Below are 18,952 nucleotides of genomic sequence, written 5' to 3' on the forward strand. Positions count from 1 at the left end.
CATCTGTCTATCTATCTATCTTCTATAATTCTGAATAACAGTCTCCTTGCTTCTTTCCATCTATCATGCTGCATTTCTTATTTTTTCCTTCCGGTTGTTATGTCCAAGGAAGTGATGGATGAGACAGTCTTCCTCACACTCCTCTCTATTTCACTACACCGTTCCCTCTTTATCCCTAGATCATCTCATATTCTCTTCATCACTCCCTGTCCATCACTCCGTCTCTTTGTTTCACTTCACCAATTCTTTACCCGTCCACCGTCTCACATTCTCTTCATCATTCCCTCTCCATCACTCTTCTGTTTCACGTCACGATTCCCTCCTCTCACTTTCACTTCATCATCACACCCTCTCAGTGATGATGACCCTGTAGGGCTTGGGTGCGTTGATGACGAGAACTTCAGGGTCCTTGTCCATGGTGAGTTCAAGTCCTGGTGGTGGTGCGAAAGAGAAGTTCTGCAGGAGCACCGTCAGGAACACAAACACTTCCACCCTGGCCAGACTCTCACCAGGACACGACCGTCGACCTGATGGTGTGGAGGTGTATTATATATTTTTTTTCTTCTATGCTGAGCTATGGAGTCAAATCCTAACAGATATTAAAAGAAAGTATTCCCTGTAAGTAGTATACATGAAGGGAATTTCAATATCGATTACTTGTAGGGTGTCGAGAGGTAAAGTTTGGATTTTTTTTTTTTTATGCAAAGTTATGGAAGCAGAGGCTGAAAGGCAGAAGGAAAAGTATCCCTTCGAAAAGATTTAAAATAGAAGTGGAGGGAGAAATATACCCTACACTGACCCCCTCACAAGTAAAAAGACATATAACGAGGAACTAATGTACCTACCATCATATAACAGGGTAATATTGTACCTTCCATTGCATAACGGGGAAATATTGTACCTATAATTGCATAAAGGGGAAATATTTTACCTACCATCGCATAATCGGAAAATACTGTACTGTTGCGTCCCTATCCCATACTGCCAAAGGCTCCAACAGCAGTCGTTCAGTACAGGAAGGACGTTGCCCAGTGAGTTGTTCTACCTATGGTCAGTCTTCATGTGTACAGTACACAAGATCAGCTGAGGCATTGTAAATAAAATAATGCTGAGCTCTTAAAGTTCACTGTCTTTAATTTCCAAACGGTTACACTTAATTCTTTCCAACTTCACTTCACTATTCTTACAAGCACTGGAGCTATACTCACTTTACTCATTGCAATTACACTTAATGCTTGACAACATTTCACAGTTTTCTCAAGTACCAATGATATACAAACTTCAATATGACTTCACTGTTTGCCACAGTTTTCACAAGTACCAAAAATATACAATCTTCACTGACTGTGCACTGACACTGCACTACACTCAAACTGAACCAAAACCTACTGAACCTGAAATAGTCTCTTATCCATCCTTTTATAAGCTTGCATTGTTCGAGAATGATCTACATTCTACGAAAATAACAGTTCTGGTGTATTCCATAAAGAGATAGCACAGTTACCAACTCGGAGACATCAAAATATGCCACAGTTTTCTTACATTAATTTACACTGTAAAGTACTTAGCATACAAACCTAAATTAAATTGTATAATTAACAAGTAATCACATAAGTATTATAAAGAAAAAGAGCACAAAAATTAATGCATATCTTACAAAATAACTACGCTCACAAACAGCAGGCAAAGTGGCAACTGACTCGTATCGGAACTAGCTACTGTAAACAAAAGAAAACGTCGAGAAAAAGCTCGGCTACCTAACTGACAAATCTTGCTTCATAACAGTACCCCTTCTCTTGTTCTTTGTCATCCCGACAAAACTACACAGTATATTGTATACTAACACAAACCTTAAAATTAATGGAACATCTGACTATACGCAAAATAATCCTTCAACTTATCAGATCTTCTTCTATACCACTTCTGATAATGTCCTTGCTCCTGCACACAGTCCACTCCTGCAGGAAGGTCTTGGTCCTCTTCTTAATTCGCTTCTTCTCTTGGGGAACTGTAACCATCCTCTTGCACTTCAACTCCTTCGTCCTCCTCGACATCTTTGACTGTGGGAGAGCACGATTCCTCGGAGACGTCCCAGCTGATATGTCCTCGCCCATGGTACTGCCACAGACGGTTTGCGTGTACCACCTTTGGGCGAGACTTCCTGCCTCCCCGAATTCGATATGTTATCTCTGATAGGCGGTCCAACACATTGTAAGGCCCATCCCATGGGCCCTGCAGCTTCGGTGACTGTCCCTTCTTTCGCTGAGGATTATATAACCAAACTTGGACACCATCCTTGAAGCTCACCTTACTTGCCTGGGCATCATACTTGCACTTCATCACCTCTCTTGAAAACTTAAGGGCTCCTTGCACTTGATGATGTACCTAAGCTAGCCTTTCCTGAAGGTGCTTCACATAGCCAGAGGTGTCTGTAGGCAGCTCTTCACTAGGTTGTCTTCCCATTAACAAGTCAACAGATAAGCATAACTCATGGCCCAACATCAGTTTTGCAGGGGTGTAGCCGGTAGCCTAGACTCACGGGATGTAGACCAATATGCCGTCAGCAGTTCAAGTAATTTCTGGTCCCATTCTGTTTGTCCATCAACACAGTACTTGACCAGTTCTTGTCCCAGGGTCCAGTTGAATTTCTCCACAATCCCAACTGACTATGGCCTTAGGGGTGTCGTCCTCGTCTTCTTGATCCCCAGTAACTTGCACCACTCACGGAACACAGCAGAGTCGAAGCTTCTACCCTGGTCTGCATGTAGCTCTTGTGACATCCCAAAATGACAGAAAAACTGATCAACCAACACCTGAGCAACAGTCACAGCCTCTTGATCAGGGATAGCATAGGCTTCTGGCCACTTTGTGAAGTAGTCCATGGCGACACATAATATAATGGTTTCCTCTTTCAGTGAGTGGCAAAGGTCCATCAATGTCCACCACGACTCTTTCCATCAGCGCACCCACTTGGTACAGCTGGAAAGGGGCGCACCCACGTTTCTTGGGTCCCTTCTCGGCACAAAACACATCAGGGCCTGACACCACTCTTCAACATCCTGATGCATGCTAATCCAGTAGAACCTCTATTGCACCCAGCATAGAGTTTTCTTCACTCCCAGGTGCCCACTAGTGATATGGTTATGGGACTCATCCAAGATCTCGAACCTCATCTTCTTTGGAACCACCAGTTGCCAATACTTGCTGAGGCCATCGGGTGTCTCTGACTGATGCTCCAGTGGCCTGTTGCTCAAACGAAGAAGGTCCCACTGACTACAGTAATTCTTGGTCACAGGGCTTAACCTGGAAACTTCTTCCCAAGATGGTCACTCTATTCTGCTGCAGCCACTCTAGCACTGGTTGTAAATCTGCATCCTCTTCAGGTCTTCATCTGATGCTGGCCCTGTCATTTCTTCCTATGATTCCCATTCCTACTACACTCCTTGCCGTCTGTTCTTCTGTCTTCTCGCACACTATTCATCAAGGTTCTCTTGCACTTCTTCAGTGGTGGGTCTTCTGCAGCCTTCTTTTTATCATCCCAACCATTCTAATCCACAAGTAACTCAAACAATGCACGGTAAGCTTCCCGAGATACTCTACCATCAAATTCCTGAGGTTTCTTTTTAACTGGACCCCTATTATAGCCATGTACTTCACTTGTTTGAGGCCTAAAAACTGGGGCATCATAATTAAGTCCACGACTTAAAATTTTTGCATTCTGATTATTCAACCCTGTAATGCTACCTTTAGATGTCTGGCATCCGTCAAGATTCACCATTCACTGTCCATTCCTTTCATACACTTCCTGTACACCAACCTAAGACTCGGCAGTGCAATGTTTCTCTACAGCCTAAATTTACTCACTAATTATATTCACATGGTCGACTACATGCTTCAACTGGCTATCTACATGCTGTCTGCACTCCATCACTATTCCCTTACTAATCTTCAGCTGGTTGTACACATGCTGTTTGCACTCCATCACTATTTCCTCACTGATTGTCGTCAACTAGTCATTGACATGCTGTTTACACTCCATCACATTATTCCTTACCTCATGCTTCTGCTGCTCTAGCTTGGCATCTACTTCCTCCTTAAGCTGTTGCTGTTCTTCCTTCATTTCCCCTATGAATGCATCTAGTTGTCCTTCCATCCTCAGTTGCATTTCCCTCTGTTGTTCCTCTGATGCCTCTTGAAGTTGCTGGTATCGTTCTTTTTGTTATTCACATTATGCCTCTTTTTTTTTTTTCTTTTTTTTTTAATGGTAGGCAGAAGGATCCAATGGCCACGAGCCCGCAATAACTGTTCCTTCCAAGAGAAAAGCAAAATACAAGTGAGAGCCAGATGCATGATCCGATCGTTTCGAGATGCCTGGACACATTGTTTTTGGAAGACTGAAGATCATAGCTAGCAGGAAATACAGACAGAGGAAGACACTTCCAGAGATGACCTGTTGCATAAATGAAGGACTGGGAGTAACTATTAACTCTTGCATTAGAGAGTTGGACAGAGAAGGGATGAGAGTTTGCTGGTAGACGGGTGTTACATGGCCATCGTAGAGGTGGAGGAATGCAAGCAGACACTTCAGAGGAGCAGAAACCATTGAAGTAGCGATAAAAAGGAGATAAAGACGCAGCAGTGCGGTGAAAAGACAGAGGTTGAAGGAAGCCAGTAAGAGGAGGAGACTTAATTAGGTAAAAGCCTTTGACTCCACCCTATTGAGAAGAGCTGTTTGTGGGAAGCCTCCCCACATATGAGAGTTGTACTCCATACAGGGGTGGGTAAAACCCGTGTATAGTGTTCACAATTGTGCAGGGGTAAGGAAGAAACGGAGTCGGCTTATCATATCTAATCTCTTGGAAGCAGATTTTGCAAGAGATGTAATATGATCTTTCCAAGATAAGTCCCACATGAATTAAAACCCAAGCATGTTCAAGGATGATGCAGGATTAAGCTGAATATTATTAAACATTAGTGGGTTAGAACAGAGTCATTGATGCATTAAAAACAACAAGATTATTTTTACCTCAGTCAGAGATACGAGCCAAGTCAGACATTAGGTGTGCCATAGCCTCATCCCATGTTTGGTGAAGTAACTGCTGAGATGGACGTTGCAGGAACCGAATGGAAAGGCGAAGGATGGAGTCATCAGCATATGAGTGGATAGGATTAGATGTACAGCTTAGGTCATTGATGAATGAAAGGAATAGAGTTGGTGATAGGATAGAGCCCTGGGGAACACCACTGTTGATAGATCAAGGAGAAGAACGATGGCAGTCTACAACAGTGGCTATAGAACGACCAGAAGGGAAGCTATAGATGAAGGCACAGATAGAAGGATAGAAACCATAAGAGGGCAGTTTGGAAATTAACGATTTGTCAGACTCGATCGAAAGCCATTGAGATGTCAAGTGCAATGGCAAACCTTTCGCCAAAGTCCCGAAAGGAGGATGACCAGGAGTCTGAAAGATAGGTGAGAAGATCGCCAGTGGAGCGTTCCTGACGGAACCCATACTGACGATCAGAAAGAAGGTTGTGATAGGAAAGATGCTTTAAATTTTTTCTATTAAGAATTAACTAGAAACCTTTTCAGATACAGGATATTAAAGCACTTGGATGATTGTTAGAGGGTTGGGAATGGTCACCCTTCTTTGGGACTGGCTGAGTAAGAGGAAACTTCCAGCAAGAAGGAAAGGTATAAGTTGACAGACAAAGAGTTTGTCTAGGCAGGGTGTAAGCACAGAAACACAGTTCTTGAGAACAACAGGAGGGATTCCATCAGGCCCATATGCCTTGTTAGTATTGAGGCCAATGATGGCAGAAAGTACATCAGCTGAAGAAGTTTTAATGTCAGTCATGAGCAAGTCAGAGGGGGGAAGAGATGAAGGAACAGCATCGGAATTGTCTAAGGTGGAATTGGAGGAGAAAGTCTGAGCAAAGAGATCTGCTTTATCAGTAGAAGAAATACCTACAGAACCATCAGAGTAGAAGAGAAAAGGGAAGGATGATGATGTAAAGTTGTTAGAAAGGTTTCTGGCAAGGTGCCAGAAGGAGCGGGAAGAATTCGAGTTGGAGAGCTGAGAGCATTTAGTATGGATGAATCATTTTTAGCAGAGCGAAGAACAGACTTAGCATGGTTCCGGGCAGAAACGTGAAAAAGATGTGATTCAGAGGTTGGTTGGCTCCGGTACCTTTTATAGGCCCTCTCCTTGTTGCGGATAGCATTAGAACTAGCGTGAACAAAGGCTTTCTTGCATTAGTCAAAGGATATGAGAAAGAAACATATGCTTCCATGCCCGAGAGAATAACCTCCGTAATGCACAAGACACACTCAAATGGCTCCCGGCCATGGAAGCAATAATCATTCCAGGGAAAATCAAAGAAGTACTTCCTGAGGGCCTCCCAATCCGCAGCTCCAAACTGTCACTGATGATGTTTCTTTGGAGGATGCACAGGCCATACAGGAGCGACAGGACAGGTGAAGGTAATGAGGCTCTGATTGGAGGAGCCCAATGGAGAGAAAAGATTTACAGTGTAAGAAGAATGATTAGTTGTAAGGAAGAGGTCAAGTATGTTGGAGCTCTCTCCAAGGCTGTCAGGGATATGGGTAGGTTGTTGTACAAGCAGCTCTAGGTCGTTAAGGAAAGAAAAGATGTAGCCTTGTTCACCAGGTGGATCAGTGAAAGGAGAGGAGATCCAAAGGTGGTGGTGAACATTGAAATCTCCTAGAATGGAGATTTCAGAGAAAGGAGAAATGGATAGAATGTGTTCCATTGTAGAAGTAAGATAGTAAAAGAATTTTTGATAGTAGAATTAGGGGATCAGTAAGCAGCGCAGATATATTTAGTCAGAGAATGCCAGGAATGCCCAGGCCTGAGTGCAGAGAATTCAGAAGATTCGAGTTCAGGAACACGAGAGCAAGATTAGTCGTTGCATATATATACACAAGAGCCACCTTTGGCTTTGAAATGAGTATAGAGAAAGTAGGACGATTCAGAAAAGGGTTTGCTGTCAGTTTCCTCATACAGCTGAGTCTCAGTTGGGAGAAGAAGGTGAGGTTTAGAGGAGGAGAGGTGGTGCTCAACAGAGCGAAAGATGGAGGAAAGGCTGCAAATGTTGCAGAAGTGAAGAAAAAGTGAGTCAGGCAGTGGTGGCAGCTCGAGTCGTCACTGGGAGAGGGACGGACAGCGGGGGCATTAATGGTCCCTCCCCCGTGGGGACTCCGAGGCTGTTTTGCAAAGCAATGATTTTTTTTTTTTTTTTTTTTTTTTTTGGAAAAGGAAGTGTAGTGTGTACTGTGCATGTAGTTTGGTGTTGATAGTTTGAGAAACTTGTATTGGAGAGCATGTTGGCCGACTCTCTGTGCTGCTGAGACACTCAAAAAGGTCAGCAAAAGGAGATGGTCAGGAACTAGTCCCGAGGGCTGAAGAAACATGAGCTCCAGCTCTCCCTGTCATCAGCTTTCCATCCACCTTGGGAGTACTGCCCTGCTCAACTGGTGCTATAGTCTACTCCTGTCAAGTATCCTGTGTGTCTTCAGTAGCAGGGTTCGTGCCTGTAATAGTTCTTTGAGTCCTTTATTTCCTTTAATCAGTGCCTGTAGCTGGACACTTCGTGCTTCCAATAGCTTCACGATTGCAACCAATGACACCTTATCTTCCTTCCCAGCTCGGGATCTTGTCTGAACGCCTCCTTGCTCCATATTGAAGGTTAGACTCACTGCAGCACTTAATCCACACTCCTTGCACCAGTGTTACATCCCTGTCTGACACTGCCACAGGTTCCAACAACAGTCGTTCAGTACAGGAAGGACGTTGCCCAGTGAGTTGTTCTTCCTATGGTCAGCCTTCAGTTGTACAGCACAGATGATCAGCTGAGGCATTGTAAATAAATGCTAGCTTCTTAAAGTTCACTGTCTTTATTTTCCAAATCAGTGGTTCCCAAACTGGGGGCCATGGCCCCCCTGGGGGCCATATATCAGAATGAAGGGGGCCATAACATAAACCGAAGGAGTTTAGCGTGTAGGTAGTCAGTGGAGAGAACTTACACAGGTTCAGTACAGGTTTGTGCAATGCCTTGCTGCCAGTGAATATTTTTTTATTGCTGAATCAGCTTTTCGCAATAATGCAATTTTTAATTACTCTAAGTATGGATTTTTTTAATGTGCATTTTATTATTCCTTAAGTACCATTTCAATAATTATATAAGATTCAGCCAAGACAAAATACACATTTCTTTATTAATACTTAACCAAAGAGAAAATAACAAATGGAATCAATAAAATTACAGGATTTGCTAGAGTGATTTTTATATGGACATGATGAGTGTAGGACTGTAGTGTAGACAGTCACTGTAGTCATGGGTTATGGTTGGGGAAGGGGGGCCATGGACAAGGATCATGTATGAAAACTGAGTAATGACCAGAAAAAGTTTGGGAACCACTGTTCCAAATGGCTACACTTGATGCTTTCCAACTTCACTTCACTATTCTCACAAACAGTGGAGCTATACACACTTTACTAATTCTAATTACACCTAATGCTTGACAACATTTCATAGTTTTCTCAAGTACCAACGATATACAAACTTCAATAATACGTCACCGTTTGCCACTGTTTTCACAAGTACCAAAAATATACAATCTTCACTGACACTGCAATGACAATGCATTACACTCAAACTGAACCATAACCGATTGAACCTGAAACAGTCTCTTATCCATCCTAATATAAGGTTGCATTGTTTGAGAGTGATCTATAATCTATGAGAACAACAGTTCTTGTGTATTCCATAAAAGAGATAGCACAGTTACCAACTCGGAGACATCAAAACATGCCAGAGTTTTCTTACATTGCATAACACTGTAAATTATTTAGCATACACTTAAAATAAATTACATAATTAACAAGTAATCACATAAACATTATAATGAAGGGGCACAAAAATTAATGTATAGCTTACAAAATAACTACACTCACAAACAACATGCAAACTGCCAACTGACTCGTACTGGAACTAGCCGCCGTAAACATCAGGAATCCTCAACAAAAATCTCGGCTGCCTAACAGACAAATCTCGCTTCTTAACGGTACCTACAATCGGATAAAGGGGATATAGTGTACCTACCATCGCATAACGAGGAATTATTGTACCTACAAATCATAACGAGGAGTCATTGTACCTTCCACCGTAGAAGGGGTTATATTGTACCTACTATTGCATAAGGTGTAAACATTTTACCTAAGACAGCATAACGTGGAAATGTTGTACCTATCATCGTGTAACGAGGAAATGTTGTCCTTGCCATCGCGTGACGAAGACATATTGTACCTCACATCACATAACGAACATATACTGTGCCCCTACCAATTTACAGCATAACATTAGCTTCTATTGTACGTACCAATAGAAAAAGGGGCTAATCCTTCTTTCTTGGCATTGAAAGATCCGTCTGGGTTGATGAAGTGGTCGGGGTGGAAGTGGTGTGGCCGCTCCCAGTACTTAGGGTCCTTGTGGCAGCACTCTAGGTGGGGAATTACCACTGTGCCCTGAGGAAATGGGTAAATTAGGTAGATAGATAGGTAGGTGGATAGGTACATAGGTATAAAGAGAGAGAGAGAGAGAGGGGTTGGGGAGGAACACTAACCTTGGGGATGGTGTAGCCCTCGATCTGTGTGTCCTGAGAGGCGGTGTGTGCGACGGCCATTGGAGCAAGGGAAACGCAGCGGTGGACCTCGTGGATGAAGGCCTCCAGGTAGGGAAGCCTGGGGGAGGGACAAGAGATACAGAGAAAGAGTGAGGGAGAGAATGTGTGTGTGTGTGTGTGTGTGTGTGTGTGTGTGTGTGTGTGTGTGTGTGTGTGTTCTTACCTAATTGTTCTTACCTAATTGTATCTTTACAGGAATGAGTCAAGCTCGTACTGTCCCGTGTCTTAAACCATATTTATCGTACATATCCTTAAATTTGTGAATTTTTTTGGCACACACTATTTCATTCGGGAGTGCATTCCATTGATCAATTGCTCTGTTTGGGAAACTGAATTTCCTTACGTCTTTATCACCTCTCTTCTTATGCAGTTTTTTGCAGTGTCCTCTTGCTGATGCTTCTCCATATGTTAAGTAATCATTTATATATATTTTCTCCTTTCCTGATATGCATTTATATAGCATTATCATGTCACCTCTTTTCCTTCTCTCCTGTAGTGTTGGTAGATTCAATTTATTTAGTCTTTCTTCGTAGCTTAGGTCCCTTAAGCTTGGTATCCATCATGTAGCGGCCCTTTGACCTTTTTCAATCTTGTCTATGTGCTTTTTGAGATGAGGACTCCAGACTACTGATGCATATTTCAGGGTTGGTCTAATGAATGATGTTATTATCCTTCTTAGCTTGTCTTCATTTATGTATGTGAATGCTATTCTCATATTTGCAAGCAGTGTATACATGTTTCGAACCTTCTCACTGATGTGGTCAGCCGGAGATAGTCTGTTATTGATAATCACACCTAGGTCTTTCTCTCTTTCTGATGTGTATAGGATTTTATTTCCTAGCTTATAATCCCAATCAGGTATTTTTCCACTTTTACCAAACTTGATTACATGACACTTGTCCACATTGAATTCCATTTGCCATGTACTACTCCATTCATGAAGTTTATTTAATTCTTCTTGTAGCTCTTTACAAGAGTCTGTGTTAGTAATTCTCCTTTGTATTTTTGCATCATCTGCAAACATATTTTGATAGTTTTCATTTCCAGTGTTACTGTCTATATCATTTATATACACTAAAAACATGATTGGTGCCAGCACTGAACTCTGTGGTACTCCACTAGTCACTTCTTTCCATGATGAGTAGTTTCCTCTTAGTACTGTCCTCATTTCTCTTTTTATGAGAAAGTCTTGCATCCAACAAATCAGTTTGCCTCGAATTCCTCCTTGATGGTACAGTTTCCATAAAAGTCTTTGGTGTGGTACTGTGTCAAAAGCTTTCTTGAAATCTAAATAGATACTGTCCACCCATCCTTCCCTTTCCTGTATTGTGTTTGTTACTCTGTCACAGTAGCTCAACAGATTAGTAACACATGATTTTCCTTTTCTGAAACCAAACTGTCTTTCTGTTATCATACTGTGTTCTTCTAGATGATTTACCCAGGCTTTTCTTATAAGTTTTTCTAATACCTTGCTTACAACACTGGTCATTGATACTGGTCGGTAGTTAAGTGGATTTTGTCTATTTCCTTTCTTGAATAAGGGGACAATATTTGCTTTTTTCCAAATATCAGGTAGTTTACCTTGACTCAAGGATTTCTTGAAAATTAAAAATAATGGTTTACATAACTCCTTTGCACATTCTCGTAATACTCAACATGAAATTTCATCAGGACCACTTGCTTTTCCTCTGTCTAATATACTTAACTCCTCATGTATTACTTTTTCTACTATTTGTATATCTGGTAGTATGTGTGGACATGCGTGTTCCACATACTCCCTCTCAAAATTTTTTTCTTTTGTAAAAACTAATTAGAAATTCTTATTTAGTGCTTCACAAATATCTTTCTCTTGTGTATAAGTGATTCCCTCGTCCGTAATGGATTGAATTTGATCTTTTACATTAGTTTTGCTTCTGATATAGCTGTAAAACAGCTTTGGTTGATCACTACTTTTATTTATTATATCCTCCTCAAACTGTTTTTGGGCTTCCCTCCTTATTCTTGTATAGTCGTTTCTTGCCTGTTTGTAATTATTATACGCCCTTTCACTATTGTGTCTTCTGTATCTATTCCACAACAAATCTCTTCTTTCTTTTGATTTTTTACATTCTGTATTGAACCATTTCTGTATTTTCTTATCTGCTTCTTTGTGCTGTGGGATGTACTTCTGGACTCCTATTTCATAAAATTCACAAAATTTTTTATATACAGCATTTAAATCTTGTCCTCTAAGCTCATTTTCCCAATCAACTTCTAAGAAATACTTCTTTAGGTCTTGATAATTTCCCTTTTTATAGTTTAGGCTCTTTTTGTAACTATCATTGCTGTTTACTATGTCATATGCTATCCTGAAGTTATAATTTAGTACTGCATGATCGCTTTTGCCGAATGGAGGGTGATATATTAAACTGTCAATATCATTTTCCTGCCTTGTAAATATTACATCTAGCACTGAAGGTACATCGTCCTTTTTTTCTGGTGGTTTCCCTCACATGTTGCGTTAAGAAAAACTCTTGTACGAGATCCAGGAGCTTTTGATCCCAACAGCTTTCTTGGCTATTTACATCTAGAGTATTCCAATTTATATTTGTATTGAAGTCCCCAGTTAGTATAATTCTTTCCGATTTCTCTTCCATTTTATGTAGCAATGATCTTACACTCTGAATTGTACTCTCTGCCAGGTCCTCATATTCGTCTCTTTCCCATGTGTTTGATCTGGGTGGAATGTACAAATTGGCTACAATTACTTTACTTTCAGATGTGTCGATCTCTACTGCAATCAGTTCTACTTGTGATGGTATATTTAGTTTTATTTCCTTGACTTTTAGATTTTTCTTAGTTAATATTATAATTCCTCCTCCTTTTTTAAAATATCTGTCTCTTCTCCATATATTGTATTCCTCTAAGTTTAATATGTCATTTGATATCCTTAGTATTAATTTTGTTTCAGTTAGGCATATTATTTGTGGTTCATTTTCTCTGACATAATCATTCATCTCTAGTAATTTAGATACCATTCCATCCACATTTGAGTACATCAACTTTATCATCTTGTTTATATACTTGTCTTGACATGGTTCTACTACCTTCCTCCTTTTTCTTCCATCCTGTTTGTGTACCACTTTCGTACCTGCAATCCTATTACTTTGTAAAAAAAAATTTCTTCTCCTCTTCTGATCTTCCCTCATTTTTTGTTTTTGCTTCCTCCCTTTTCTCTTTCAGTAATTCCAGTTCCTCTTGTGTTAGGCATCTTTTTATCCATACATTTTTGAACTCCTCTTTTTCCTTAAGATTCTTTGCATTTTTTAGTATCTCTTCCACAGTGTTTACACTCTGGAAAGTCACCTTTAGAGGTCTTGTCTTGCTTTTCTCGTATTTCCCTAACCTTTTGTGTTCCTCTATATCTTTACTACAGATTTCCTCTGATACTTCTTTCAGTAAGCTCATTACATTTGTCATCTCCTTTTTGTCTCTTGTGATCTTGTTTTTAACTTCATCCTCTTCTATACCAGTGATTACTATTGATTTGTTTATCTCTACTGAATCTCTTCCTAACTTTGGATTGTTTTGGATTATTTTTTTTACCTCCTTTTTAATGCTTTTTTCCTCCACCCTTGTTTCTAAGTCTTTCTTTACTTTCACCATTTCAGCATACGTGGTTTCTACATCATTTTTGTAGCTTTGCGCAGCTTCATTTACTTGTGTTATCTTCTCCTCAATATCACTGCTCAGGTCAATAAGACTGCTAACTTGCCTAATTGTCTCTGTGTCATTTTTGAACTCTTCCATAACACTCTCGTGATTGACTACTGTACTTGCCATTTCACTCATTTTCTTCCTAAGTGTACTCAATTCCAAGGTTAGTTCACTGATGGTTGTGTCTTTCTTATTGGCCTCCCTTCCTAGTTTTTCTATTTCTTCCTTTTGCAAGTGCAACTGCTTCTTTATTTCATCAATTTCATTTTTGAAAGCCATTTCTAGTTTGTTTACACGTTCAACCAGTCTATTGTGGGTCTCTACTTCAACCAGTTCTTGGTAGAAATCATCATTTTGCTTTTTACCTTTATCCCTTTTCTTTTCCAAATTTGTTTTACTGAAGTATGTATCCATTTTGCAATACTTAAAGTGCAAAGCATATACTTACAATCTCCGTCTTGTTGTAGTCTAAACAAACCTCAGAGATGACTCAGCGTATTCTTTCGTCTTGGTTCTATTTCCTGTTTTTACAAGTCTTGTTGAAACTTATTATTTTTTTCCTTTTTATAATGAACAATCATTTAGTCTAACCTGGTACTGTGTGTGTGTGTGTGTGTGTGTGTGTGTGTGTGTGTGTGTGTGTGCAAGATTTACCTCATTGTCATCATTGTGATCACCACCTTCATCATCATCACTTTCATCATCCACATCATTATCATCATCATTATCATCGTAATAAAGAACGAGAAGGCTCCCTGAGATCGCATACCTCCTCTAACGCCAATAAAATTTGTGGTCTACTGCAGACATACTGAGAGGCAGAAAGGAGAGCAGAGAGTTAAGGTAATTTTTTTTTTTTTTTATAAATAACAGGACGGAGGAAGGAAAAACAAATGGGTAAAAAAAAATAATTCATACACCAGATTACTGGTGTCCTCTGTTCATAAAATATCTGTAACAGTTAGACTTGAACAGTTGTGGGTTGAAATTTGGAGGAAAACAACTCTGGGGAAGCGAGTTCCAGAGAGATGCAGTTCGGGGAATGAAAGAATTCTGATAGGCAGTAGTTCTGCAATATGGCTGAGTGACATTCCAGTCATGAGCGCTACGAGATGCCCGTGTAGCACGAGGGAAGGCATGGAGAGGTGGCACCATGGACACAACTTCGTCTGAGCATTTGCCAAAAAAAATATCTGTCAATTAATGCAAGGGAGGCAACATTCCTTCTTACTTGCAGGGGAGGTAGTTTATATGTAATGGCAGGGTTGTTAATGATTCTAACAGCTTTATTCTGAATTTTGTCTAGTTGTCTTAATGCAACCTCTCCACAACCATTCCACAAGGGTGAGCAATATTCAAGCTGAGAGCACACATGACTCTTACAAATTATAGCCAACTGCTCATCGGCGAAGAAGTTACGGACTCTGTACAATAATCTAAGTTTCTTTGAGGCGGTTTTAGCAAGTGATCTGACATGAGAGGTCCAGCTGAGGGCACTGTTAAGTGAGACACCAAGAATTTCAATACTTTTGGAGATGGGAATATTAGTAGCACTGAAGGTAATGTACGAATCTGGCAATATCTGTCTATTAGTAAACTGTATATATTTAGTTTTACTAGCATTAAAAGAAACAAGGTTGTTTTGTCCCCATTCACTGATTGTAGATAGATCTTGATTTATGGAGATGGTTGTATTGAGTTGAGAGGTAGAGATATTAGACTTTGTAAATGGATGTCTGAGTGTGAATGAACTATGTAGTGTTGAGTCATCTGCATATGAATGAATGGGATTGTGAGTGACAGATAAGAGATCATTAATATGAACCAGAAATAGGGTTGGTGTCAGAACTGATCCCTGCGGCACACCGGCGTTAATTGAGTGGAAATTCGAATATACATCATCTACTTTTACTCTTATTTTCCTGTCACTAAGATAAGAAGAAATCAAAGGAACAAAAGACGTTAGTCCATAGCAATGGAGTTTGGACAGCAGGGAACGGTGCCATACTCTGTTGAAAGCTTTAGAGATATCAAGAGCTACTGCATGAGTTTCTCCAAAGAGATCAATTGATTGATGGATGGTATGAGTTAAGAGATTGAGTATGTCAATGGTGGATCTTTCGTGGCGAAAACCGTATTGTCTATCACTAATTAAGTTGTTGGATTCAAGATGTTTAACAATATGCTTATTAATTAAAGTTTCAAATACCTTACCAAGAGAAGATGTGACAGCTATTGGTCTGAAATTGGAGGGGTCAGACGAACTCCCTTTCTTCGGAACTGGGTGGATATTGGCTTCTTTCCATGAATTTGGGAATAAAGAAGTACGTATGCATAGTCTGAATAATTTAGCTAGGACAAAGGCAAGTTCAGGGGAACACTTTTTCAAAACAATTGGCGGAATTCCATCTGGGCCTGGAGGTAAATTGTCTAGGATGGATTTTACGTATCTTGCCTGTATTTTAAGTGGGGCAATTTCGGGAGAGTCAAGTTCCAGAATTGAGACATTCTGGCTGGTATCATCTATGGTAAAATTTCTGGCAAAGGTACTAGCAAAGATATCTGCTTTCCCACGTGGGTCATTTGTACTATTGCCATCTGAAGATTTTAGTGGGGGAATGGGAGATGACTTGTTAAAGTTATTATTGAAAGAATTAAGAGTTGACCAGAATATTCTATTGTCATTAAGGTTGTTAAGTAGTTTTGATGCTTGCTTTTGAAGAAAGTTTGATTTAGATAGATTTAATACAGCTTTTACATGATTTCTTGCAATGTTAAATTGGGAGAGTGATTCAGATGTTTTTGATTTTAAGTAAGAGTTATATGCTAATGACTTTTGGGCTGTTGCTCTGGCACAATTGCCATCAAACCATTTTGGAGAGTTTGATCTTTTAGTGAACTGTTGACTTGGTATGAATAAATCCATACCAGCTAGTATTAAGTCGCAAATGTGGGACTGGGTAGAATTGGGATCACTAGAGAAGAAAGACTGCCATGGAACATCAGCAAGATAATTTCTAAATCCATCCCAGTCTGCCCTGTCAAAGTGCCATCGGGTCACCCTGACAGGTTCAGAATGGGAAGGTGTAGGCGGGTTAACTACTGAGGCTTTGATGAGATTGTGGTCAGAGGATCCAAGTGGTGACAGTACCTCTATCCTGTATTGATCTGGATTATTTGTCAAGAATAAATCCAAGAGATGGGCATTATGGTCAGGATTATCAGGTATTCTGGTTGGTTGCTTTACAAACTGGGTGAGATTAAACGATTCCGCAAACAGCTGGCACTCTAGACCAGCGTCGTCAGTCTGGGCAGAATGCAATAACCATTCAACATTGTGTATGTTAAAATCACCCAAAATGGTAATTTCATTGCCAAGGGCAAGGTCAAGGTTACTCAACTGAGTGGATATGGAATCAAATACACTGGGTTCCGAAGAAGCATTGGGGGAACGATAAACTACACAGATATATTTGGTAATGTTTTGGCAATTTAATTTATATAATGAGTAATCAAAACTGGATGAAGTGAAGTTTAAAATAGTGTCAACTGCATATTAGGATTTGATATAACAACAGGTGCCGCCCTTGTTACGAAAGTTTGTAAGGAGATGGTAACCGGGAAAACTAAATGGAGATATATCGGTAGAGGGTGAGATTTGTGGTTCTGTGAGGAAAAGGGCCAAAGGGGATATGGACTGAAGGAAAAAATGAACTGAGTTTAAATTTGTGGTAAGGCCGCGGATGTTGGTAAAGAATAAGGCCGCACCGTCACCTCTTGCCGACGAGCATTCCCGGAAATAGCAACAGTCGCTGCCGGCACAGTCGCTTGATGGCGACCGGGAGGACCCTGTGCCTCCAGCCCTACCCTGCCGGTGGTGGCAATCCGAGGTACCACCTCATTTGACAGTAAGATTGCAGCGGCCATTACTAAAGATGTGAATAGAAGGTGTGATATGTTATGTGCATGTAGTGTGGTGTAGACAGTTGAAGGTAGAGGTATTATGAAAGCATGCTGGCCTACTCTCTGTGTAAATGAATGCACTGAAAATGTTCAGAAAAGGGAGATGGTCAGGATCAAGTCCTGAGGGCTGGTGAAACGGGAGCTCCAGCTCTCCCTATCACCAGCTTGCCATCAACCTCGGGAGTACTGCCCTGTTCGACTGCTGCTACAGTCTACTCCACAGACAGAGAGACAGACAAAACAGTAAGAAAGATCGGTGTTTAGTAAATAAATGCAGAGGCAGACAAAAGAACAAGGCATAGACACAAAGTTAAGGAGATAAACAAATAAAGGGAGACAAAAAAACAAAAACATAAGCACACAAAGAGAGACAGACAGACAGACAGACAGAGCAAAACTTTCATCCGCACTTGCTCCTCTCGTGGTAATAGAGGAAGCCGCCCTTAGGAACCACGGCGTCGATGTCCCGCTGTAATCTGGTCTGCACCTCCGGGTACTTGGCCAGGTGCTTAATCGCCCAGCGCAAGGTTGACGCCGTGGTGTCAACGCCGGCCGTAAATAATTCGATCATCATCTGAGTCAAGTCCTTCTCTGAAAAAATAAATATATTCTTTTCAACTTTTAAGTGTAAAGGTAAGTCAGAGATTATTGCTTTCAAATTATTCTCTGAAATATAAACCGACATTTTTATTTACTGTCTCAAAAAGACCAATGCAAGTCCCTGGTCAACACTTTCAAATTTTTCCCTGAAAAAATAATCATAATCTTTTCGAATTTTTGATGATAAATGTCACACATCACTATCTAGCCTAATTAGTCTGTGGGGTACAAACATACTCTTTTGGGCTTTTTACTGCCTCGAAGGGACGAGTAAGAATAAATACAGTTCCGTCTTGAAATCCATGTATAAAAGTAAAAATCCCCTTCTTTTTTACCAATTCGAGAAGGACCAGTGCAAGTCTCTGATCATCGCCAAATCTTTTTCGGAAATATAAGCGTAGTCTTTATTTATTTATTTTTTTTACTGTCTCGAAAGAACCAATGAAATCATCAATCATTACTTTTAAACCCGTCTCTAAAATATGAACTGCCTTCTTTTTCTTTTCTTTTTGCTTAGAATTTTAATTATCTACGAAATCAGTATCACTGATCCTCACCTTCAAATCCACCTCTGAGGATATATATCCAGGTTCTTTATTATTATTATTATTATTATTATTATTATTATTTCCCCGAGTCCGGTCTTCCCCTTTTAGACTGTCTTCTTGCTACTTCAGTCGATTTTCTTCAGCTTCGGATAGATTTTGTTTTCTTTTTGTCAGATTCATGCAAGCATTCCTGTCAGTTAAGGAGGCTCCTTAACACCTCTTCCTAAGAATTTTATTTAACTTCTTACACTTTGTTTACCTCTTCCGTTGTATATAAACCATTTTAATACTACACTACTTGCATATATAACTGCAGCACTTCTTCATGATTGTTAAGTGTACTACAACATTCGTTTAATCTCTTGTTACAGCTCAGCATTCGTGAGGGATTCCCATTTTACGCTAACTTATCCCCTCCATGGCTGTGAGTCCGGAATTT

General features: G+C 40.3%; 1 protein-coding gene across 1 annotated transcript in view; it reads right to left on the bottom strand.

The window, feature by feature from the left end:
* Positions 1 to 342: 342 nt before the first annotated feature.
* LOC145391339 (cytochrome P450 2L1-like) overlaps positions 343 to 18,952 on the bottom strand; it is an 80,041-nt gene continuing 61,431 nt past the window's right edge. Inside the window, exons 9-12 of the mRNA XM_080265939.1 lie at positions 17,776 to 17,956; positions 9,647 to 9,764; positions 9,404 to 9,548; positions 343 to 527 (exon numbers count right to left, since the gene is read on the bottom strand). Of these exons, the coding sequence (XP_080122065.1) occupies positions 343 to 527; positions 9,404 to 9,548; positions 9,647 to 9,764; positions 17,776 to 17,956 (629 nt within the window). The remainder of the gene's footprint in view (positions 528 to 9,403; positions 9,549 to 9,646; positions 9,765 to 17,775; positions 17,957 to 18,952) is intronic.

This window comes from Coenobita brevimanus, chromosome 18, assembly GCF_032717465.1.
Source record: "Coenobita brevimanus isolate Jiangsu-jjx chromosome 18, ASM3271746v2, whole genome shotgun sequence".
Classification (NCBI taxonomy): Eukaryota; Metazoa; Arthropoda; class Malacostraca; order Decapoda; family Coenobitidae; genus Coenobita; species Coenobita brevimanus.